This window comes from Hyperoodon ampullatus, assembly GCF_949752795.1.
Source record: "Hyperoodon ampullatus genome assembly, chromosome: 3".
NCBI lineage: Eukaryota > Metazoa > Chordata > Mammalia > Artiodactyla > Ziphiidae > Hyperoodon > Hyperoodon ampullatus.
The window spans coordinates 145,848,627-145,873,188 of NC_136916.1; the positions used below are offsets into that span (position 1 = coordinate 145,848,627).

General features: G+C 52.8%; 1 protein-coding gene across 1 annotated transcript in view; it reads left to right on the plus strand.

Moving 5' to 3' along the window:
* Positions 1–23,829, plus strand: part of PLEKHH1 (pleckstrin homology, MyTH4 and FERM domain containing H1) — a gene marked incomplete at both ends in the record, with an annotated part of 47,050 nt that extends 23,221 nt beyond the window's left edge. The window contains 24 exons of the mRNA XM_079700629.1: positions 1,567–1,648; positions 1,778–2,499; positions 4,581–4,659; positions 5,316–5,407; positions 7,814–7,964; positions 8,122–8,264; positions 9,217–9,327; positions 10,363–10,449; positions 10,802–10,963; positions 12,162–12,242; positions 12,597–12,779; positions 13,174–13,282; positions 14,091–14,203; positions 14,821–14,997; positions 15,362–15,459; positions 15,944–16,121; positions 16,662–16,817; positions 18,112–18,212; positions 18,973–19,114; positions 20,257–20,399; positions 20,515–20,644; positions 22,186–22,272; positions 22,569–22,715; positions 23,668–23,829. Coding sequence (XP_079556755.1) covers positions 1,567–1,648; positions 1,778–2,499; positions 4,581–4,659; positions 5,316–5,407; positions 7,814–7,964; positions 8,122–8,264; positions 9,217–9,327; positions 10,363–10,449; positions 10,802–10,963; positions 12,162–12,242; positions 12,597–12,779; positions 13,174–13,282; positions 14,091–14,203; positions 14,821–14,997; positions 15,362–15,459; positions 15,944–16,121; positions 16,662–16,817; positions 18,112–18,212; positions 18,973–19,114; positions 20,257–20,399; positions 20,515–20,644; positions 22,186–22,272; positions 22,569–22,715; positions 23,668–23,829 — 3,636 coding nt within the window. The remainder of the gene's footprint in view (positions 1–1,566; positions 1,649–1,777; positions 2,500–4,580; positions 4,660–5,315; positions 5,408–7,813; positions 7,965–8,121; positions 8,265–9,216; positions 9,328–10,362; positions 10,450–10,801; positions 10,964–12,161; positions 12,243–12,596; positions 12,780–13,173; positions 13,283–14,090; positions 14,204–14,820; positions 14,998–15,361; positions 15,460–15,943; positions 16,122–16,661; positions 16,818–18,111; positions 18,213–18,972; positions 19,115–20,256; positions 20,400–20,514; positions 20,645–22,185; positions 22,273–22,568; positions 22,716–23,667) is intronic.
* Positions 23,830–24,562: the final 733 nt, after the last annotated feature.

Sequence of the window (24,562 nt, forward strand, 5' to 3'; positions counted from 1 at the left end):
TACCCTGAGAAAACCATAATTCAAAAAGAGACATGTACCAAAATGTTCATTGCAGCTCTATTCACAATAGCCCGGAGCTGGAAACAACCTAAGTGTCCATCATCGGATGAATGGATAAAGAAGATGTGGCACATATATACAATGGAATATTACTCAGCCATAAAAAGAAACGAAACTGAGCTATTTGTAATGAGGTGGATAGACCTAGAGTCTGTCATACAGAGTGAAGTAAGTCACAAAGAGAAAGACAAATACCGTATGGTAACACATATATATGGAATTAAAAAAAAAAATGTCATGAAGAACCTAGGGGTAAAACGGGAATAAAGACACAGACCTACTTGAGAATGGACTTGAGGATATGGGGAAGGGGAAGGGTAAGCTGTGACAAAGGGAAAGAGAGGCATGGACATATATACACTACCAAACGTAAGGTAGATAGATAGTGGGAAGCAGCCGCAGAGCACAGGGAGATCAGCTCGGTGCTTTGTGACCGCCTGGAGGGGTGGGATGGGGAGGGTGGGAGGGAGGGAGATGCATGAGGGAGGGGATGTGGGAACAGATGTATATGTATGACTGATTCACTTTGTTATAAAGCAGAAACTAATAAAAAAAAAAAAAAAAGAAGTACATCTTGAATAATTGCATTTATATAAAGTTCTAATGGGCACAACTACACTAATGTGTGTAGGGTGTATACTTAGATGGTAAAACACAGAAAGCAAGGAAATGAATCTCATAGACTCAGAAGAGTTGTCGCCTTAGTGGGGAGGGCGGATCATGTGATTGGGGAAGGACAAGTCCGGGATGTCTGGAGTGTTGGCAAATTCCTCTTTCTTAATCTGGGTGGCAGTCACATGAGTATTCATTTCAGAATCATTTGTTAAGCTGTTCATTGGTGTAGAATGCAGTTTTTTTGTGTTATATTTCACCATTTTTTTAGAAGGTTAAAGATACCTAGAAAAGAAGGACTTCCCTGGTGGCACAGTGGTTAAGAACCCACCTTCCAAATGCAGGGGACATGGGTTCGAGCCCTGATCCGGGAAGATCGCACGTGCCGCGGAGCAACTAAGCCCGTGCACCACAACTACTGAGCCTGCACTCTAGAGCCCGCGAGCCACAACTACTGAGCCCAAATGCCACAACTACTGAAGCCTGCATGTCTAGAGCCCGTGCTCCACAACAAGAGAAGCCACTGCAATGAGAAGCCCATGCACTGCAACAAAGAGTAGCCCCTGCTCGCCACAACTAGAGAAAGCCCGTGCGCAGCAACGAAGGCCCAATGTAGCCAAAAATAAATAAATAAAATTTATTAAAATAAAACCCCCCAAACCTAGAAAAGAAAGCACAGGGGCTGCCAAATGGAATTCTTTCCCATCTACAACCAGGTAGCGCAGAGAGGAGGAGGTCAGGGCTCCCGGGAGAGTCAGCAGTGTATTGGGGGGCACCATGGGTTCTTTTGTGTAGATTTGATCTTTAAGAAGAATTTTAATCTTATTTTGAATTATATGTCTGAATGTGTAGGCTGAGTATTTATTCTCAATCTTCATTTTTCTTTTTGTCTAGCTTGAGATGGAGAATCAGCACCTGAAAAGCTGCAATCAGCACCTGGTAGAGCAGGTGGGAGCCCTTCAACGTGCACTAGAAGGTGAGTGGGCCAGCATGTGCGGGAGTCGGGGGAGTGGGGTGTGTGCGTGCGTGTGTGTGTGCGCGCGCGCGCGTGCGTGGGGCTGAATTGAGGGAGCTGTTAACATGCCTATTTTTGTCCCAACCACAGCTCTTCAGATGGCACCTTCGGGGAAGCTGCTGGTGGCCCCCCAGGGAACCACAGAGCAGGATTCTGTCCCTTCAGGACCAGGAGCCCAGCCAGTGGGGCAGGACGGTGGGCCTCAGGCCCAGGGTGCCCTGAAGGCGGCTATGCCCGTACCTTCTCCAGGTGCTCTGCCGAGCAAGGACTCTGTTCCTAAAGCAGGAAGCCCCTTGGAGGATTCTAGTTCCAGTATGGTCCACCCTGGAGAAATATCAGAAGCCAAGACCCTTCCACTTCATCTGGGAGGACAGGGCTCTCCTGGCCAGCTGTGCCTGAAGCCTTGCACCCCCAGGCATGGTTTGGCTTCCTGGGGTGAAGGCCTGGTCACTGCTCAGGGAGGGACGCTTCCCAGGACAAAGACCTCTGCCAGGGAAGGTGGCCCCGGCTGCAGCCTGACTCTGCCGAAGGTGCGGGCTCCCAGCACCCACCGGGACAGCATCCAGCTGGCCAAGCGGCACCACAGCCAGCCCCAGGCGGGCCCTGTGCACTTTGACCACGTGGTGAGCATTGAGATTGGGACACTCTCGGCCCTCCACTCCTCCAGCCTTCCCAAGGTGGAGGCTGGACCTGAGCTCCGGGAGGAACCGGAGAAGATGGAGATGGAGGAGCAACCCCCAGCGGGGAAGATGGAGGAAGTGGATTTGGGGAACAAACCACCTACACCCCCCCTGCACCGGTTTCCATCCTGGGTAAGAGGTCCCCTGGGGACAGGACAGAGGGGCTGGGCTGATGGTGCGAATGCTGTCGGGCACAGCCATCTGCTGAGCGTGGGACGAGGCTGTCACCCTCACCCCCTCTGGGCGGTGGGTACCCCTGGGCCTGTCCAGATTACTCCGCCCACAAGGGGTGGAGCCAGGATTTCCAATTGGACGGCGGCCGGCTGTTTCCTGAGCAGGCGCTCACCGCGGGCCACAGCCAAGCTGGGTGCTTGGTGCCCATTTTCTCGTGTAGTCTTCCTGACTCTCCGTGGAGGTACAGTGTGGTGGCTAAGAGCACGGGTCCCAGGATCAAACCAGGAGGTCCCAAGATCAAACTGTGTGAGCCGGGGCAAGCTGCTAAACCTCTGCGCCTCAATTTCCCTCTCTGTAAAATGGAGATAATAGTACCTGCTTTATAGGGTTGCCCTGAGGATTAAGTGTGTTAATACGTATTTGGTGAGTAGTTGCAGCAGTGGTTCACAGTACGTGGAGAGGCTGTTGGCAAGGGCCAGGCCAGGGTGGAACACTATCAGGATCACCCCTCCTCTTGTTCCTTGTTGTCTTGTAAATCCAGATGCTCTGAAACCCTAAAGCAGAGGCAGGCAGTGAGGGAGCATTCGGCAAGGGATGTGGCAGGACGGCTCAGGTCCTTCCGGTCCCCGAGACAGGATCACTCTTGTTACCTTAAGGAACCACAGTGGCCCGAGAACCCAACCTCTCTTCTTAGGTGGGACCAGCTGGGCAGTAGCCACGTGGGGAAGATCAAGACTGAGAATTAAGAGAAGGACATTTCTCAATCTGAGGGAGTCAGATGGACTTACTTGCTGAGTTAGAGTTCCTTTGTCTGTTGATCCTCAAAACAACCGTGTGAGTTAGGCATTAGATAACCTTTTGTAAAACACTCTACATTTGTTGAACCTAAACCCCTCAAGCTTCACACTTTCATTCTCTCTGTGAAGTTAGAGGCCTGTCCGTGGTTGAATTCCACTACCACTGCTGAAAGAAATAATCGTCTTTATGGCTAATTTTACCACATGGACCCAATTTATCTGCCCTACATAATAAGCACGGAATTCCCTGCCCCAGCCCAGTGCCTGCCCCTCCCCTCCTCCTTGCGGCCTCCCATCTCTTCCCTTCCCTTGCCTCCAGTCACCTCTGGCTCTCATCCCAGCCCTCGCCAGCCCCTCCCTCTCTCCCCCAGGTGCCCCAGCACTGCTGCTCCCCTCTGGGGTGACCCGGATAGCATCCACCTTCCTTCCTGCCCCAGCCTAGCCCAGCTGCCTCCTCGAGCTGGGCAGGCCTTTCCCGGTCCTTGTGACTCACCTCTCACCTGAAGGGGCCTTTGTTTTCCCTTTACCTTGAGTGAAAAAGAGATATGGAGGAGGATAGGTGGGGCCTCTGGGTTGTTCGGGAGTGATCCAAACCTAAGAAAAGCTGCCCAGGCCTGTGGGCCTGCTTCAGACCCAGGGGACCCCGAGGGGCGAGGGAAGAGTCGAGGGTGGGAGTTCCCATCGATGTGTCTTCTACCGCGGCGGGGTTCAGGGGTCTGGGTGGGCCAGGACTTGGAGCCTGAAGCCTAACCATGATGGGACATTGTTACTGTAGGAAAACAATGTGTCCCAGTTTCCAAACAACTGGCTTCCAAACAAAAGGGCACGCACGTGCTTGCCGTGGGGCTCGGACGTCCTCATCACCAACCCCCCAACTTCAAGGGCTGTAAGAGGGGAAGATTCAGAGAAAACAGGTCCCAGTTCCCTCTCCTCCTGAACTTCCTTGCCCCACGGGAAGGATGGCAGCAAGAGAGGGAATAAATATCGCCTGCAGGGCACTGACTATGCTCTCCGTGTTAGACGTTTACGTTAATAATTTCAGTTGATTGTCACAACAGCCTGAAAGGTGAGTATTATGACCCCCATCTTAGGTCCAGAAATGATGTTAACTTGTCCCAGATCCCCCCCTGCCGGTCCCTGGCTAAGCGTGTATGTGGACCCAGGTCTGCCCGCCTCCAAAGTCAGAGGCCGGCGTGGACACGGGGGTGGTGAGCCCTGACCCCTTGTGACCTCCCGTTCCAGGAGAGCCGGATCTACGCTGTGGCCACGTCAGGCATGCGGCTATCCGAAGTGCCTGCTAGAAGTAATGCCACCTGCTGCGGTGAGTCCCAAGTGAGCTGCCCGTGGTGGGCAGGGTGGGCGTGCGGGGAGGAGACTCAGAGAAACACCCAGGGCCAGGTCACCTGCAGCCCGTTCCCTCCCACAGCAGGTGAGGTTCAGGTGAAAGCACGTGGCCCCGGCTCCCTTGGAGAGAGAAGGAAGCTGCACAGGTTCAGCTCATCAACTGCCTGTGGGTGGGAGTGGGCGGGAACAGAGCTGTAGCCAATTACAGAGCTGGAAGGGACTTTGGAGGCAAGGCTCTCCAGCCCTGCTGCCCACCTGCACCAGCTTCCCTTCTGCAGTGCAAGGGCTGTGGCCGAAGGCGCCCCCGGTGCCTTGATTTAGATAACCCCCTGAAGGAGCCGCATCCCCACCTGAGTGCGGCTCCTGAGTCGCCGGCCGCCCAGTCCCCACAGGGACGCGAGCACCCCATAGTCACACAGCTTGTAACTCGCCTTGGCAAGAGTGGGGCTGCAGAAGACCTTGGCCCGCGTCCTGAGATCTGTCCCCCCGTCTGTCTCCGGAGTGCTGTTTCAGGGAATGCTGTCTGCACGGATCTCTCTCCTCCTCACTCTGCTCAGGTCTCTGCCTCCCCCCGCCCCGCTTCCTGGGTTTTGCCACCTGAGTGAGTCTCATCCCTCTTTCCCGCCCCTCCAGCCTCAAGCCCTCCAGCCCTTGCATCCCCTGGGCCTTTCTCTGGCCTGGTCTGCAAGAACATCACCGTGCCGGTCTACACAGCCTTGAAGGGGGTAAGAAGCTGCTGTCCGAGGACGGGGTGTCCCCGCCCAGCACCCACTGCCCCACCACCGTGTCGGCAGGCAGTGGCTGGCGTGGGTCTCCAGGGGCAGGCGTCTGTGCACACGTAACTCTGGGCAGGGAGCTCAGCCCCCCATATATCTATTTATTTTGTTCATCTTTATTAGGTTTTTTTAAAAACTCTTTATTTTTAATTTTTTTCTTCCCATTTTATTGAGATATAATTCACATACAGCACTGCATAAGTTTAAGGTGTGCAGTATAATGAGTTGACTTACATACATCATGAAACAATTACCACAATAAGTTTAGTGAACATCCAGCATCTCATATAGATACAAAATTCAAGAAATAGAAAAAGACCTTTTCCTTGTGATGAGAACTCTTAGGATTTACTCGTAACAACTTTCATATATTAACATACAGCAGTGTTAATTATATTTATCATATTCTGCATCACATACCTAGTACTTACTGATCTTATAACTAGAAGCTTGTACCTTTTGACCACCTTTATCCAATTCCCCCTCCTCCCCCACCTCAGTAACCACAAATCTGATCTCTTTTTCTTTGAGTCTGTTTTCTTTGTTTTTGAAGTATAATTGACCTACAACACTATGTTAGTTCCTGGTGCACAACACAGTGATTCAATATCTTTATTAGATTTTTATTAGAAAAATGCTACATTTACAAAAATGTGAATCAGTATGATTATGGGCAAAGTAAAAAGTTAAAGGTTAAACCAATGCCTGCTCTGTGTCTCCTCCTCATCTTTTCACATGTCTATCCCGGAGGCCAGAGGGGCTCCTTCCAGAACTTTTTATGTATTATGTCATATATTCCCCTATGTATTCCCATAACATCTCTCTACATATTTTTTAACAAAAATCAGATATAGCTGCAACTTGATGTTTTTGTATACTTTTTGTCTGCTTTTTTTTTTTTTCTCCTACTGAAACCTTTTATTCTGAATTTGTTGCTGCTTAAGGAAAACAGCTTTGCCCATAATTCACTGTGCCCTGGACTTATGACACCAACTTGTATTTGGCCAATCAGAAACAAGACCAAACTGCATTCTTCTTAGGTCTGTTCAGTTGATAAATGGCACTTAACTAATTTCTTTCATATAATCTTTAACAAGAACTCATAAGTCGTATTAATTATGCCCCAAGAGATGAGGGACCGATGGTAATTCAGATGGCACCTCTGAAAAGATTTGTCAGTTTCCTGTCCCGTTCTAGCCAGATTTTTTGGAAAACTTTAGGGAAAGACTGAAATCCCCCACCAATCTGAGATTGCCTGCGAGATTTTACAACATTAACTGGAAAAAACAAGATTCCCAACATGTTTTTTGAGGTCACAACAGTAATATTTTGTAAAACTTTTTGTAGAAGGATAAAAAGCCAAAAGTGAAATTTCTTCTTACATTGCTTTTCCCTAATTCCTAGCCCCAGAGGCAACTCTCACTAATGGTTTGGTGTTTATTCTGTGATGCCCTCTGGTGCATTTACAAATGCATTTACAAATTTACTCTCTCTTACACACACGCACACGCACACGCAAAGAGGATGATGTCATACATGTCAGTCTACCCCTTGCTTGTCCACCCAGCCATGGGTCAGGTCTTCCTGCTCCACCTCCACACTCAGCACAGCTCTGCCTCCCCTTTCAGGACTTCCCAGTACCCCTTGGTATAGATGCCCCATAACTACCTTAACTTGTCCTCCCCTGATTCACAATGTAGGTCATGTCTCTATTTTTCTGTACAATCAGTGTTGCAATGAACATCACCATGCAAATACATCTCTGTGCACTTATATATGCATATTTCTGTAGGACAGAGTTCTAGAGGTGGAATTTAGGGGCAGATAAAATGCATGTTTTAAATTTTGACAGGTGGTGCCAAATTACCTTCTAAAAAGATTTTATATAACTCTTTTATATAAAATAGAGTACGCTTTTCCGCACAGTTTCCCCAATATTGAAGTAATTGGTCTTTTTAAATTTTTGCCATGATCTCTCGATTTGTCATCCCCACCCACTTTTAAAGCTCCTGTCTCACCCTGGGCCCCGTGGCATGGTTTTCTGGCCCCCTAGTGGCAGGGAGCAAGGGTCTCAGCGGCCAGGTGTTCAGCCCTGGTGGGGCAGCTTCACTGGGGACCACAGAGGATGATGGTGTGTGAGGGAGAGAGAAGCATGGAGGTGAGGACACAGGGGTAAGGTCGTCAAGTCGGGAAGGGACAGTTGTCTTTTGGGTGTCCCAGCTTGGTGATGGCTTCCCGTGCTCTAGACAGGCTGTGTTGGCCACGCCCCAGGCACTTGGAGCGGGAGTGAAAGTGCAGATGGGATGGGGCTTGTCTTGCAGCCTTAGCTGCAGTGGGGAGGGGCCTGTCTTGCAGAAAGCCACGCAGATCAGCACGGTGCCCTTTGTGGATGAGTCCTCTGGGTCCGATGATGACTGCAGCTCCCAGGCGAGCTTCCGAACTTCAGTGCCCTGCTCTGAGTCCAGGAAGACCAGTGGACTGGGCAGCCCCCGGGCCATCAAGAGAGGTATGGAGAAGGGTGGTGGGAGGGGTGCGGAACAATGGGGGCCCTTCATCTCCTCCCATGGGCAGTCCCACGTGGGTGCGGAAGGCCCTGCAGCTCCCAGGCTGTGTGAGCCAGGAGGCTGTGGACCTGGGCCTTGATTCCTCCTCCCTTTGGACAGGCGTCTCCATGTCCTCGCTGAGCTCCGAGGGCGACTACGCCATCCCCCCGGACGCCTGCTCCCTGGACAGCGACTACTCAGAGCCTGAGCACAAACTGCAGCGCACCTCAGCCTACTCCACCGACGGGCTGGGCCCAGGCGGGGTGAGCTGGGAGCTTGACCTTCGCCCCTGTGGGGCTGAGGCAGGGCCGGGTGGGAGCGGACCTCCAGCACGAGACCCAGGCAGCAGCTGCATGAGGCAAGGGGTCCCTGGGATTGGCGAAGGGAGGGCGGGAGTCTGGGGGCTGCCACTGATGATGTGAGGCCATGGGGAGTGGGCTGGGGGTGTGCAGTTGGGGGCCAGGCACACACAGACCCCATCACTATGGTCCAAGGGGCCCAGGAGGAGTTTACACATGCTACCTCGTTTTAGCTCCACACTGACCCTGGGATGCCGAGAGCTAACAATACATTTATTGAGTTTTTAGTGTGCCAGGCACCGTGCTCATGGCTTTGTATGCACTGTCTCATTGGTCCTCACAAATGAGGCTTATTACCCCATCTCGTGGCTGAGAAGCCTGAGGCTCAGAGGCATGCTGTTATGCGCCAGAGCCAGTGGTACATCCAGATGGCTCATTCCCCAGCCCTCGCTCCATAGCGCTGTGCTGCCCTGTCTTCATCTCCCCCTCCACGAACCCTCCACCCCAGTTTGGCTGATGTTCCCCAAACCTCTCTTGCCCTCTCCTGCTGCCTGGCATGGCCTTCTCCCTCCTCTGGGCTCGTCTTCAAGGGAAAGGCTGATTTCCTTCCAAGGTCAGTTCAGGTCTGGCTCTTGCCAGAAGCCTTCCCTGGCCAGCCTCTCACTTGTGCAGCCCCTGATCTACCACCTCCTCAGGGTCGGGTGTTCTCTCCCCCTGCCAGCAGGACCACTCATGCTTTGTAAGTCCTATCTGCACGTGCCCTGAAAACACACATAGTAGATACTCAGTAATTTTTTTAATTGATGACAAAGCAGTGACTCAGCTGGGCCATTTTGGCCTGTGTGATGTCCAGGAACCCCAGTGATTTCCCTCTTCTGTCCACCCCTCATCCCCCTACACCCTTCCACTCTTGCAGGAGTCACTGGAGAAGTCAGGCTACCTGCTGAAAATGGGGAGCCGGGTGAAGACGTGGAAGAGGCGCTGGTTTGTCCTGAGACAGGGACAGATCATGTACTACAAGTCTCCGGTGAGACCCTCCTTCCCCAGGACAGTAGGCAAAAGAACCCAGCCCCAGAACCGCATGAGAGGGGCTGGAAGCAGGGCAGAGGGTGAGGGTCTGGCAGGCAGGGAGAGGCAGCCTGGGCAGGCACCTGAGGCTTTGAGCCCCACACGGGACCATGAGACTGGTCACCGGTTCTCACTGAGGCACTGAGCAGTCAAGGGCACTTCTAGATGAACTGGCTTGGTGATTCCTTCTTCCTTCAGAAGCCGAGCCCTGTAAACGAACCATTCTAGGCTGCCCTCACATCATCAGGACCGTTCTAATAGGCAAGCTTGTCACCTCCTCCATCTCCTTCCTACACTGTTTGGAATTAGGGAGCCTTAGGATGTTGGGACCTAGTTTGACAGGCCCTCCCTAGAGAACCGATGTTAATGTTTTAAAGAAGGCAAAAAGGCCTGACTCTTGTGCAACTCCAGTTGATTGTTAGTTGGCTACCTTGAGCATCATGTGAAGGATTCAGGTCCCGTATCACTCAATGAGTAGGCATGCTCTGATTGATTAGTTACGTCTGCAGTGGCACTGGAGAAGGTGATGGTGATATATATAGGCCACCTGTTTGCAACACTATAAAATATGTAGTAGAAAGAATTTAAGGGCTTTATAGCTCAGGAATAACCTGGTGGTTTCTCACCCAGTTTTTTTTTTTTTTACATCTTTATTGGAGTATAATTGCTTTACAATGGTGTGTTAGTTTCTGCTTTATAACAAAGTGAATCAGTTATACATATACATATGTTCCCATATCCCTTCCCTCTTGCGTCTCACCCAGTTTTTAAAGGCTCAATCTATACTTTCTGAGGCCTGGATCAGGAGGATCCATGTCTCTAATCATTGCTCCATTTAGTTAGAACCAGGATCCAGAACAAGTTATCCATCATACCACAGCCCAGGAAAGCTTAGGAATCACTTTCCCCATCGTGACCTAGAGTAAGATCTGAGGGGAAATGCTGTGCTCTGGGAAGGCTCCAACCTCTTTCCTCTCCATTCCTTTCTTTACAGAGTGACGTCATCCGGAAACCTCAAGGTCAAGTGGAACTGAACTCCCGTTGCCAAATTGTTCGAGGGGAGGGTGCACAGACATTCCAGGTGAGCATGCTCCAGCGGCTAGTGCTTTAGATAGAAGAGGTGCTGGGTTTGGATGTGGCTCAGATGGAAACAAAGATGGGGCAGGATGAGCACGTGTGAAAGCCACTACCTCGACGTTTGCATTGATCCTCATTTGTGGGTTTGAGGAAGGAAGAGGAGGCAGAATGTGAGAGGTGGAGTGAAGGTAGGAGAGACACGGAGGCACAGAGGAGGAGGAGGAGAAGGGAGGGGGCGAGTACCAGGGCAGGAGGAAGGAAGACCCGGCGGGTCAGAGATCTGTGCCGCCGCAGAGCCAGGCCCCTGTTCTTCCATCGTCCTGTCTCCCCACCCCCAACCCCTCACTTCTCCACAGCTCATCTCTGAGAAGAAGACCTATTACCTGACAGCGGACTCGCCCAGCCTGCTGGAGGAGTGGGTCCGTGTCCTACAGAGCCTGCTGAAGGTCCAGGCCATTGGGCCTCCGGCCCTGCCTCAGGGCGGCGCCAAGCCCGCTGTGAAGGGCTGGCTGACTAAGGTATGGGTGGGGTTGGTGGGGGAGGAGCGTGGTGGGCTCCTCCTGAGAGTCAGGGGAGCCAGGAGTGAGTGCTGGGCTGGTGGGTCTCCTCCTGACACGCAGCTCCTTTCTCCAGGAGGCCCCTCACACTGACTGCCTGTGGGCTGAAACACACAAGGTGACGGTGAATGAGTGTCTGGAAAAATAGGGGTCAGTGTTGTTACAACGGCAGCTATTCTCGAGACAGAGGAGGAGAAGGAATGTATCGGACCCTTTTTTTTTTTTTTTTTTGCGGTACGCGGGCCTCTCACTGTTGTGGCCTCTCCCTTTGCGGAGCACAGGCTCCGGACGCGCAGGCTCAGCGGCCACGGCTCACGGGCCCAGCCGCTCCGCAGCATGTGGGATCTTCCCGGAGCGGGGCACGAACCCGTGTCCCCTGCATCGGCAGGCGGACTCTCAACCACTGCGCCACCAGGGAAGCCCAATCGGACCCATTCTGAGGTCATTAGGAGTTGCCCTCACCCCTGCCTCGTACCCACCACAGCTCAGTGTGAATAGTGGGAAGCTGTGACCTCGGCGAGACAGGTGTGGCCAAAGACTTATCTCAGGCTGCCCTAAAGACATTTTAATTAGGGCTCTTCCGGTTGCAGGGAGCTGAGAAGCACTTGTTAATCCCAAGAAAGGGGAAGTTAACAAGGAAGCGCGCGTTAACTAGGCCAGGATGCCGTCAGGAATGATTGTGTGAGCAAGTTCAGTGCTTGGGGCTCTGCCTCTGCCTCTGCTTCCCCGTTCAGTCTGTGTTCACAGCCATCTCCTCTGCCCATGTGCGGTGTTTTTTACACTTCACGATTACACTTGCCCAAGGGCTTCAGCCCACCGTGGCCCTTCCCTTCCGACTCTAGCCTCTGCTGACTAGCAAGTTCTTCTCGTGATCATATTCCTGGGACAGGATATCTGGTTGGCCTGGTCGGTCTTTTAATGGCAGGTCATACGAGGACAGATGGGGTGTCGCGTGGTCCCATGGACCCTCGCTGTGAAAGGGCTGGTTCCGTTAGTAGAGAATCTGGGTGGCCTCTGAGTTTGACCTGGGATTGACCAAAGGATCTGAGTTGGACCAGGGGTTTTGAGATCCGTCTCCCTGTGGCTTCTCTTTGCCAGTCCTGCATCTTCTTCTGGGGTCGTCTGGTTCTAATAATGCTGGTTCATTTCTGGCCTACAGGTCAAGCATGGCCATTCCAAACTGGTCTGGTGTGCTCTTGTTGGGAGAACCTTCTACTACTATCGAAGCCATGAGGACAAGGTACTTCCTGGCCTCCCGACAGTTTCCCCCAAACCACATTCCTGTGGCTCTGTGTCCTTATGAAAGGCCCCAGCTTTACCCTCTACCCCACCCAGCCCCACAACGAGTACAGAGCTGGCTGGCCAGATCCCTCTAGAGTGTGTGACCAGTGTGCATGGTCCGCAGATCCTGCCTGTGTGGTCTGTCTGTGCTTCTCCAAGCCCGCCTCAGCCAGGGAGCTATAGCCTCCCCCTCCCCATCTTGTCATCCACCCATGTCCTTGATTCCCAGCCCTGCAAGGCCTGAGGGTTCAGAGAGAGGAGACTCCTCCGTACCCCGCCGGCCCTCCCATTCACGGAAGGCTCGTGTCCACAGAGACCCCTGGGCCGTCTGCCTGTGCGGGACGCACGCATAGAGGAAGTAGATCGATCCTGTGACTCAGACGAGGACTATGAGGCTGGAGGAACCCGGCGGTTGCTTTCCTCCCACTGCACCCTTGTGATCCACCCCCCAGAGCACAGCCCCACCTACCTCCTCATTGGCACCAAGCATGAAAAGGTAAGGGAGGTGGCTGGGCCTCCATGGCAAAGCTTGGACCTTTGATTCTCGCCTTCCTTCTCTCTTCTGAGCTTCCCCAGATTCGAATCTATTTCCCTCCTGGACATTTTGGCAACTAATATTTCCTGAATATTCCTTGTATTGAATCCATTCCCAGGGACCAACATCTCTTCACTGGGGCCATGAGATGGAGGGAACCACAAGCTTAGGAACTTGGGTTCACATTCAGCCGATCCCAAGTCTTTCCTCTTAGGGACCGGTGGCCTTGACTTGTGCCAACCAGACAGGCTGACCCTCACCCTGGGCTTGGCCCCTTCAGGGAGGCTCCCTTGGAGCTCCTGCCTCCATTCTTCCCCAGCCCAGCCCCACCAGGTGGCTTTCCATCCTCTTCCAGGATACGTGGCTTTACCACCTCACAGTGGCTGCAGGTGGCAGCAGTGCCAAGGTGGGCACTGCCTATGAGCAGCTCATTGGAAAGCTGATGGATGGTGAGGGAGACCCAGGTAAGGCGAGGGTGGCCATCACTGCTGGGTTGGAGGTGGTGGCTGGGTAACTGTTGGTCAGGAACCCAAAGAAAGCACTACTGTACCCTGAAGCTGTTTGGAAACCTTCTAAGCCACAGAAGGGCATTCCCGTCCCAAGCTCCAGGACCCCTGTTTCTGGTGAGGATACTGAGGAGACCACTCAGTATCTGGGGGAGTTGTCTGGGGAGCAGACTTTCTGGTCACTTGGTCAATGTTTTACTTTGTTCACTGCAACTTTGCTGGCTGGGCAGAGGGTTGAGGAAAGAAGGCGGCTGGTTAATCTATAGTTAGAGTTTGTTAATAAATGAAGCCTAAGTTAGGATCAGGCTAACTAAGCCTGGGGCATTTTGGGGTCTTTATTTTGCTACTGATTCTCAGGACCCTGAAGATCCAAGGGCACCCAGAACACACACTGCTTTACTGCTGCTCCGAGGCTTGTTTGTTCCAGGCTGATATACGCTCCTCTATCCAGACCTAGCGCTGCAGGGAGAGGCCCTCCCCTGCACGCACACGCTTGCACTGCGATGTCCACGCCTTGCATTGGACGTTCACCCCTATTGCAGCCCCACGAGCAAAGCAGTAGCCGCCTTCCTGTAAGCCATGCTTGTGAGTGTGCTGAATAAATGCAGTGCACAGCCCACACTCTGTGGATATAAAGCCAGCACAGCCCATGTGTCCCGACTGTGAAAGCACTGTCTTCCCCAGAGATCAGGGTCGGGGTGCGGGGAAGGCGAGTTCCCTCCTCAGCAGTAACGGCTGCTGCTCTCTGGTGCTGTGCTCCGGGCAGATTCCCCCCTCTGGAGGCACCCCATGCTGTGCTACAGCAAAGACGGGCTGTACACCTCCCTCACCACCCTGCCCTCCGAGGCCCTGCAGACGGAGGCTGTCAAGCTCTTCAAGGTAAAGTGGGAGCTGAGCCCAGGCCCATGGACTGGTGGCGGCACCCTTGCCCTGTGCCCAGGCTCTGCCCAGAGCAGTTCTTCCCGCCACGGTGATGCCGGGGTGGAGAAGACCTGTGCAGTTTAGGGGGGAGCTCCCGGAGGGGTCTGAAGAGGAAGGGCAAGAAAGTCCCTCAGGGCTCCCATCGTGTCCTTTATGGCAGGGAGGCTGGAAGCTCTGGGACTTCATGGGCCCTTGGGGAGCACGAAGAGCTGCCCCCCTCCTGTAGTGGACAGCGGGAGAGGGCAGGTCTATGTTGCTTCTGGACCTGAGAGATTCTGGCCTATTTTAGAATATTCTTTGTTCCCCTCTGAATATTCTCTCTTTTTAAAAAAATGAATATGTCTTGCTTATGTAATGGAAACATGTAAAGGAAAGATCCTATCCCAAAGTAGCCTCCTCGGTAAGCGCAGACATGCTTGAGCAGTAACGATGCTCCCTCCTAGAAAGGGCTGTCTGCAGTGACCCGGAGCCTTCCTCGAGCCCTGGGCGGGGGGCGGCCCAGTCTGTCCCCTGTCACAGAGGACGGTAACCAGGGGGCTGTCAGTCTACCTGTGCCCACTGTCATTTCCCTGCAGTCGTGCCAACTCTTCATCAACGTGCCCGTGGAAGCGGCCTCGGTGGACTACCACGTGTCCCTGGCCCAGACCGCGCTGCAGGTCTGCCTCGTTCACCCCGAGCTGCAGAGCGAGCTGTACTGCCAGCTCATGAAGCAGACCAGCTGCCGTCCGCCGCAGAAGTGCTCCCTCATGCAGGTGGGCATCCCTGGGGCGGAACGGCCGACGGGAGCCGTCGGCCAGGGCTGCGCAGGACGTGGGAAAGGTGGAAGGACGTGACCGGGCAGGTATCCTCCGAGCCTGGCAGCCAGCAGGCGGCTTCCGTACTCAAGGCTGCCCGGGTCCCGCTGCCCTCTCTGTGCCCCTTCTAGATGTCTGCGCACAGTCAGGTTGTGTGATTGCGGCTCTGCACAAAGCCCGACCAGGCTGGCCATCCTGGTGCCCGCAGAAGGCTGGGGGCTGCAGTTCGGAGGGGGTGGTGAAGGCTCTGTAGCTCAGGACTGCGATGGTGGTGGCATGGCGGACCCAGCGCTCAGCCCACATTTCTTGTTCCCCCCGGCAGTGCTGGCAGCTCCTGGCTCTGTGTGCCCCACTTTTCCTGCCTCAGCACCACTTCCTCTGGTACGTCAAACAGCAGCTCCAGCGCCACGCAGATCCCCGGTGAGTGCACGTCGTTTCCTCTGGCACTACCGACTGGCATGATCCGGAGGGATGCAGGGGAGACTAGGATGGATCAGATCACCCCGCCCTCTGGGGTTTGCACAGTGGTCATGTAGACTTTGCCCATCACCATGTACGCAGATGGGCACGTGGAGATCTGGGCACGCTCTGCACACCAATCCACGTGTGTGTGGGTATTTAGTGGGGGCCCTCATGTGGAGCTACCGCGCCCCCAGATCATACCCAGATTTGCATTCTCTGTTGCCATGTTTTCTGACTTCTGCAGAAAATATCCGTGTCAGCAACCTGCAGCAGATAGGCCCCGAATGACAAATGAATACCCCAGACCAGTCTTTGGGGCTCGTGTCACAGCCTTCCAGCTGCAGGTTCGGTCCTATAGGTTACATGTAGGTAGGGAACCAGGGTGCCAAGGTGGTAGGGATGAGTGGATTCCCGGTTTTCCTTTCTTCCTTCGCCTTTTTAGAAATGAGACGGGCCAGTACGCCACGTACTGCCAGCGGGCAGTGGAGCGCACGCTGCAGACTGGGGAGCGGGAGGCCAGGCCGTCGCGCATGGAGGTGGTGTCCATCCTGCTGCGGAACCCCTTCCACCACTCCTTGCCCTTCAGCATCCCCGTGCACTTCGCCAACGGGACTTACCAGGTGACGAGCGACCTGCCAGGTGATGAGGCTGCCGCGCTCCCTGCGCTGAGTCTTCCCATATTGCCAACCCAGAGGAGAACACCTTTGGGCCAGTGGCTAAGCCTCCTTAGGCCCAGCAGATCTTAACAGGCAGACCAGCCAAAGGATGGGCCTGGGCTGCAGGGGGCTAGTGGGGCCATCCGTGCCAGCGTGCAGGGAGTACAGAGCTTGAATCACAAAAGTGCTTCACTCTTTGGGGCCTGGGAAGAGGATCTTTTGAACCCACTACGTGAACAGGGAAGCTGACACACTGACCAAGAAAGTGGCAGGGCAAGGGCCTCCCGAAGAGTGACAGCAAAGGAGGAACGGGGCTTACGCGGGGCTTCAGTTTATGGTGGGCGGGCTCCTCCCTTAAGCGCTCGCCCTCTGCACGTGGAAACCAGCTTTCTTTGGCCTCTGACGTCGCTCTCGCTCCTTTCAGCCATGCCTTTCCACCTCCCGGGCTCGGACCCCTCCACTAGCCCCCGTGGGCCCCTCTCAGGAGGTCCCCTCTCCCGGCAGGTGGTGGGTTTTGACGGCTCCTCCACAGTTGACGAGTTCCTCCAGCGGCTGAACCAGGAGACGGGCATGAGGAAGTCCTCCCATTCTGGCTTTGCCCTCTTCACGGACGACCCTTTGGGCAGGGACCTGGAACACTGCCTGCAGGGGAGCGTCAAGGTGATGGTCCCCCGTAAGCCAACTGAGCTTCCTCCTGAGCCACCTTGGTCTTCAGGATTTTGTGTTCCCAGCCTGTTTGGGGCTGAGCCCGAGGCCAGCATTTCTGTGCCATCTTAAAATGTGCCCATATAGGGCTTCCCCGGTGGCGCAGTGGTTGAGAGTCCGCCTGCCGATGCAGGGGACACAGGTTCGTGCCCCGGTCCGGGAAGATCCCACATGCCGCGGAGCGGCTGGGCCCGTGAGCCATGGCCGCTGAGCCTGCGCGTCCGGAGCCTGTGCTCCACAGCGGGAGAGGCCACACAGTAAGAGGCCTGCGTACCACCAAAAAAAAAAAAAAAAAAAGTGCCCATATAGGCAGAGAAAAGTCGTTTGTGCCCTTGTCTCTGGAGAGATCTCCACATCCCTCCCTCCCTCCCTCCCTCCCTTGAGAGGCTGTTCAGCTTCCAGAAGAAAAGCCGCTTCCCAGCTCAGGGTAGGAAGGACAGGGAGGCACTTCTCAGCAGCAGCCCCACCCGGGCAGAGCCTGCTGCCAGTTTCGTACACACATGCGTAGCCGGACAACTGTACGCCTGGACCCAGGAGATGTCGTGTTGTACGCTGGCAGCTCACTCTTACTTACCCTGTCTGCCAGGGCCCGTGCTGTGCTTACAGGTTCCACCAACTTTAAAGAGGTAGATCCTTGTGGTACTTCTGTGCGTAAAGGCCCTTGAGTGGGATTCGAACCCTATGTTGCATTAGGGTCTGGGGTTAGAGCCACGGGTCATGCTGGGTGTTCGTGGGATGTGCTGGAGCACTTGATGAGGATGATGGTTTGGGCTGCAGTTTCTGCTTTCTTTATGGTGACAGGACAAAGGCTCCTATAGTCTTTTACCATTGCCTGGAAAAACTATGCCTGGGCATCTGTAAATGCCCGGGCATCTGTAAGGCTTTGTTACACAGTAGGCCTCCGGTTATATTTGTTGAAGAGAATGGCGGTTGGTGGGAGGGAATGGAGCTGGTGATAGGGGCCATGGTTTTGAACTGGGGCCTGCCTAGCCTCTGGGAGGCCCCCTCAGATGTCCAGGCAATGGCGTCAGCATTCCATGGTTTGCTGCCCACGCCATGCTCAGAGCTACACCTCTGTCTGTGAGAAAGCCGCAGGCACCCTGGGTCCTGGGAGCACGAGGCCCCGCGGGTCAGCCTCCTGATGGAGGACAGTCGTTCAACTCTGCCCCGCTGCTCTGAGTCCAGCCCTGACTGGACCTTGTTCCCTTCATCAGGGGCTTTTCTGACTTTCCTCTTTTGCCTCATGCAGATCTGCGATGCCATCTCCAAGTGGGAACAAGCCCTGAAGGAGCTGCACTCCGGAAAGTCTGAGGGTGGCACACGTGTCGTGAAGCTGATGTACAAGAACAGGTCCTGGGCACCGCCAAGGGGGACCAAGCATGAGGGCTGCCGCCGGGGTGTAGCTCATCACTCCCCCAGCTGGAGGCCTGTCCTGCAAAGGCAGGGCGCCCAGAGATATAACACTGCCTGCTGGTCAGTAGCTGGAGGCCCAGGCTGGCTCTGCTGGCCTCTGTGAGACCCTGGACAGCTCAGGCTCTCCGTCCCTGTACTGTGTCTGCACACTCACACATGCATACACACACCCCTGCCCCCCAAACAGACCAACTTCCTCAGGTGGCTGCATGTGTTACATTAGGAGAGGAAGATTTTGTCCGAGCACTAGATATTTAAGACTAAAGAATAAATTGCTCCTATACCAGTTCCAGGAAATACAGAAGGAGAAATCCTGACTTAATACCAATTTGACTAAGAAAATTCCTCCCAGTATGTCTCCAGGCAGATGATTTCCATTAGTCTCTTGGAATCTTAACTCATTCAGTTTCCTAATAAGCTATGATTCCAGGTACCAGATTCCCCTCACCAAATCCAGTAAGTCTCAACGGTGAATTCAGAACCGACCACGTGCTACTGTTGCTGTGGGACGTGATGGCCCTCTATCTGCTGTGTCATGCTTGGTTAAGTTTTTCTGGAGGCAGTGGAAAATAGGCTCACAAATGGTATAAAAAGAGTAGTTTCTTTCTTTCTTTGGAAATCAAGATAAACAGATGCAGAGACAGCTTCATCCGTTTGGGATCCCAGCTGAGCCCTGGCTTCTCACTCTCCCCTGTAGGCTGTACTTTCGGAGTCAAGTCAAAGGGGAGACAGAGCGAGAGCGCCTGCTGCTTGCCTCCCAAACTAGCGGAGAGATAGTGGCAGGGAGGTTTCCCGTCAACAAGGAGCTGGCTCTGGAGATGGCGGCACTGATGGCCCAGGTAAGGTTCTGTCCAGGAGTCAGGAGGGTCAGGAGACGTCTTGGACTCACAGGTGGAGGGCACCACACAGGCGGAAACAGGAAATTCTGCGGGTCCTGAGGTGCCAGAGAGGGCGGCCTTGCTGACTCCTTACCCAGCAGAGTGCCTCACTGCAGATCCAGGCTACGTGCAGAACTCTGGGCATGGAAACCAGGGGTCTGGCTTTGAATCCTAGCCACCTTCCCGCTATGAGATCTTGGCCAACTCACTTCACTTGTCTGTGCTGTAGTTCCCTTTTTCGTATCCCGAAAACAAAAATACCTCCCTGCCTGCCCCTACAGGGTTGTACTAAGTGTAATTCCTAGATAATGTATGTCATATAATGTATGTGGTTAAGTGTGTACTTACAGCTGTCAAACATTGTAATGAGAACTAGGAAAAGGAACACACATTCAGACTGTGACTCTTCTCCCTATTACCTTTAGGAGGCTGTCTTGCCAAAGGAACCTGGGATACCTTCATGGTTCCCGTAAGAAAGAGTCTGGATCTACATGCTGGAGAGGATGGGGAAATAATAACAGTTGACCTTTAATACAATAAACATGTATTGAGCATGCTGTAGAGGGCCCTGTGTGAAACATTTTATATGTAGTACCCTATTTAGTTCTCACCCCCACTTTATAGATGAGTAAACTGAAGCTCACAGAGTTTAACTTGATCATGGTTTCAGAGCTGGTAAATGGCAGAGCTGGGATTTGAGCCAAGTATCTGACTCTAATGGCCACATTTGGAACAGTCAGCTCTACTGAAGGATCTGTAGCATCTTCAATCCTGTATCCCATATTTTTGGATTAGAAGCCAGAATTTCTATAGTGTTTTCCCTTGTCTGCCACTAATTAACTGTGTCTTTGGATAAGGCACTTAACAGCTGCAAAAGGAAAGTTGATCTAGACAATCTCTAATATTCTAGGACCCTAAGGTTGTTTCTCTAGTGTCTGTGAAACTTGAGATAAAGGGTCTGTTCACAAGAAGTATTTTTTCACATCCATTCACACCTCACCAATAAAGGAATGAAATAATGGTTTATTTCACCTCTCTCAGCAGGCCCCCACCCCATTCACATCCAAATTCCTAATTTGTCCCTCCGTGTGCTTCTACCACAGGTAGAGTATGGGGACTTGGAGAAGCCCATCCTGCCAGGACCTGGGGGCACACCCCCTGCCAAGGCTCTGCATCACCTCCAGCAGGTCCTAGACAGGTTCTACCCAAGGCGCTACAGACACGGGGCCCCCCTGGAACAGCTGAGGTAGGCTGCAAGGTCTTGCAGGGAGTCACCGTAGGGAAGCATGGGCTGCAGTTGGGGAAAACCTCAGAGCTGCAACAGAAACATGGCACCATCTCTCTCCATCGGTCTAAACCAGGCACCTGGCAGATCAGCTGACCACAAAGTGGGCCGCACTGCAAGGCTGCTCCTCTCCTGAGTGCATCCGCATCTACCTGACAGTGGCCCGGAAATGGCCCCTCTTTGGTGCTAAGCTCTTTGCTGCTCAGGTAAGTGTGGGCAGTTTCCAGCAGGAGTGGTTACCACACCCTCAGGAACTCCCTAAGTTTCTCCTGGATTCGGTCAAGTTTGAGCCAGTTCAGTCTGCAGCGCCCACCCTCAACCACTAGGGGTCACTATCTTGCCACCCATTTCTTGCCTACTCCAGCTTCCCCTGGTCCAGAGCAGTTGTGACTCATTGCTTTCAGGCCAGGGTTATTTCTGGGTGATCCTTAACTTTCCTTTATTGACTTCTTTCCCAATCCTACCCTTGAAAAAAAAAGATAGGGTCAACTAATCCACAACAGAGTTCAGACTTGATATGATGTTCCGCTTGAGAATGTTTTTACCTTAAAAAAAGTTTGAAAGAACAACGTGTAACCTAAACGAATACATCTCTGCTGACCTGGTGCAGCCACAGAGGGATCTGACTACTCAGGCACCAGTTAATTTCTCCTGCTGGAAGGCCAGGTGGCTAAAAGTAATTTCAGCTGGAACTTTTCTTCACTGGGTATCTGGTGTGCATGAACCTTTGTACGTAATCACACAGTGTCCTATCCTCGACGCTGGATCATGATCCTGTTCACTGAGGATACAGATTAGACAACAGACATTCACTCATTCATTCAACAAAGAATTGTTGAGCTCCTACTATTATATCTCAGGCATTGTGCTAGTTGTCTGAGGTGACAAGAGGTGAGCAAATCAGACACGTCCTCATCTTCATGGAGCTTCCCATCTAGTGGGGGAGGTACACACTAATCAACTATTCACACATACACTCTCTTTCTAAATATATATATATATATATATATATGTATATATAATATATAATTTTTTTAGAAGCTGTCACAAGTGCCATGAAGGAAGAGTACAGGGGTGTTATAAAGGCATATAACATGGGGACCCACTTAGTCTGGAAGGTTGGGAGAAGCTCCTAAAAAAAGGGACATGTCCATCTCTCTCCCCAGGGAAGGATAGGAAATCTAGATTGCCCTACTGCAGCCCTGGCAGTGAAAATTAGTCATTCTAGGACTTATCCACCAAATAGTCATTTTTCTCCCTGGTAGGGCCTAAAGCCCTTGCATTATTGTTTTCCTAATTATTTTATAGTCCCTAGGAAATTGGTTGAAGCAAGATGCAGCTTGCACTTAGGAGGGCCTGTGGGTGGAATGCTGTCAGTTTCTGAGAGCCAGGAAAAAACAGCCTGTTCTCCATGCCTGTGACAAAACAGCCAGGGCTGGCCTCTGTTCTGGAACAGGAACAAAGTGTACTGTGTTCTGTACCATGGCAGGACGGGCTACAGGTACTACAAGAAAGTGATACTCGGGGGTGTTAGTAGGTGGCCAGAGCCCCAAGCCAGGTGCCTCCTGCCATGAGCAGCCTGTTTACTCCAGCATGCTGTACAAATACCATCTTCTATGTTTTCCAAAAGAAAAAAGTTGGAAATCACTGCCTAGCAGATCCCTGGATGCGCCTTCTTCCTCAGAAAGCTCTAGTGGTTCAGAATCCCTAGCTGTGGATGTCTGATGGGATTTTCCTGTTCCCCCAGCCTGCACAGCTGTCTTCCAAGGAGAACACTCTGGTGTGGATTGCCGTGAATGAGGATGGTGTCAGCATCCTGGACCACAACACTATGGTACGGGAGGATGAGGGCTGGCTTCTTGACCCCTCCTTCTCCTGACAGTATCTTTTCTTCTCTCTGGCCTCAAAGGGCTGAGCTAAGTGACCACGGTTTTCCTTCCCCCACCCCCTGCCCAAGTACTGCTGTCCTCTAGTCTAGACACAACTTGTAGACATTCAAAATGTAGATCTCCAAAGTGTGACCACTTCAGACTTCTCCCTTCCTGGTCTGGAAGAGACCGAGCATGCTGGCTCCCAGCTCAGGAGGCAGGTGGAAAGTTTTTCCAGAACTAACTGGATCTTTCCCCACAGCAAGTGCACGTCACTTATCCCTACTCTTCAGTGATGACCTTTGGTGGCTGCCAGGATGACTTCATGCTTGTGATTAGATCCACTTCAGACCAGAGCTCTGGAAAAGGCCACATTGAGAAGTTGATCTTCCGGATGGCTGCTCCCAAGGTGGGTCTGAAAGCTGCTGAAACATTTTACCCTGCTGTGGTCTGATGAGATGGGCTTGGAGCTTAGAAAGGAAACTGGGGTTAGGACAGTACTCTAGAAGGGCCCTGCCCCAAATGAAACTTTTGGCCCTATCATCAGTACCCCAGAGGGTTCAGGTGGCGTCTCTGCGGTCACTGCTGAGCTGGCAGGTGGAGGGGCCGGCGGGAGAGGGAACTCACTCTGGTCCAGCTACTCTGCGCTCCTCACGTTACCTTCCTCTGTCTGTCAGCCACAGCACCGGACGGGCTTGAATGGGGGCCCTCTTGCTGCTCTCGTCCTTGCAGCAGGCCCAAGTGTTCTCACCTTGCCTTGGGCTCTGCTGTCCCGGCACTAGTCACAAGTGGGACAGTCTGAACATGCTCCCCCTTCCCTGGGGTCTTGAAGAAGGTCCTAGGAACTGTTCACTTTAAGGGCCTTGTTCCTACTCAGTACAGGAAATGTTGATGCAAAAAATAACAATTGCAGAGACTCTGAAACCAAAGTTCTGATTTATAGTTCCTGGCTCCCTTCTGAGCAACTGGAAACCCTGTTGTTTTAACCCTAAAGCTGGAGTTCGCTAAACCACCTCCTCCTTTCAATACTGTCCCTGCCAAAGGAGAGGATATACAGAGCCTTTCCTCCAGGGAGGCTACCTTGCCTTGCCTTGCCTTGGAGACAGCCAGGGTGGAATGTTGGTCCTCCTGTCCTCAGGAGGTACTGGGCACCTCAGGACCTCCAGATGCCTATTTCACTAGGCCTCTGAGCCTCACAGGAACAATCCCCTTTGGACATTTCCTCCCGGGTGGGTATTTTAATTTAAGGGACAAACTGAAGCCCAGGAAGCTTATATAACCAGTGCAACATCTAGTGAGTGAGAGCCAGGATTCAAGCCAAAGCCAGTGTTCAATTCCTTTGTTTCTCTTTCTCTCCTTAGATTGCAGAGGTGACCTTCATCATGGCCAGCTACATGAACCACTGCTCCACAACCGTGGACCCACCCCCCAACCCGCCTGCTGCCTGCCAGCCATGGGAACTGGATGGACGACAGTTCTTTGCTTCTGTTCCATGTGCTGCCAAGGGGCCAACGTTGCTGTGAATATTTCTCCTACCCCTTTCCCCACCACCACCTGGTGCCTCTGGGATTAGAGGGATGTATCCTCGGGTGCGATACTACTGTGATGGGTCTAACAGCCCCCTGCAGCCTGCCCCAGTTGTTCTGTGAAATGTGTATTACAGTGTCCATGAAGCCTTTACTCTCTAGGTGCCTTATAATGTTTCAGGGCCAACCTTTAAAACTCCAGACCCAGTATAAAAACCACTTTTTTTTCACAAGAATACTGAGCTCTGGATGCTGCCCCATTCTAGACACAGATAGGGATGGCCCACTGTTACTGGTTACTGAGGGCATCAGTGCTGTAAGTCAGAATTTCCTGCACTGCTACTCTCAGGGAGACTAATATGTTTATGTTGTGTATGGTCCTCGTGCAGAGATTTATACTTGAAGTTTTCCCGACATCCCTGCACAGGAGAGGACTAGGATTTCCAATTCACCTGAAAAAAATTCATCCAACAAAAGCTTAGAACTCACTAAGACTGGACTTCCTTTCCCATATGGGAAAGGTGTTGGCAGGGCTGGAGAAAAAGGAGGAGACTCACCTTTCCCCTTACCCTGGTGCGAACAAGGAGGCATTGGCGGTGCCCTTCTGGGGCAGCGGCACCTGTCTCTGCAGGACAAGGCGCTATTCCCCTGAGACTGAAGCTGTTCTCTCTCACACTGGACCATCAGCCCAACTGGGTACAGGCAAGGGCAGGGGCTAGGTCCAACCTGA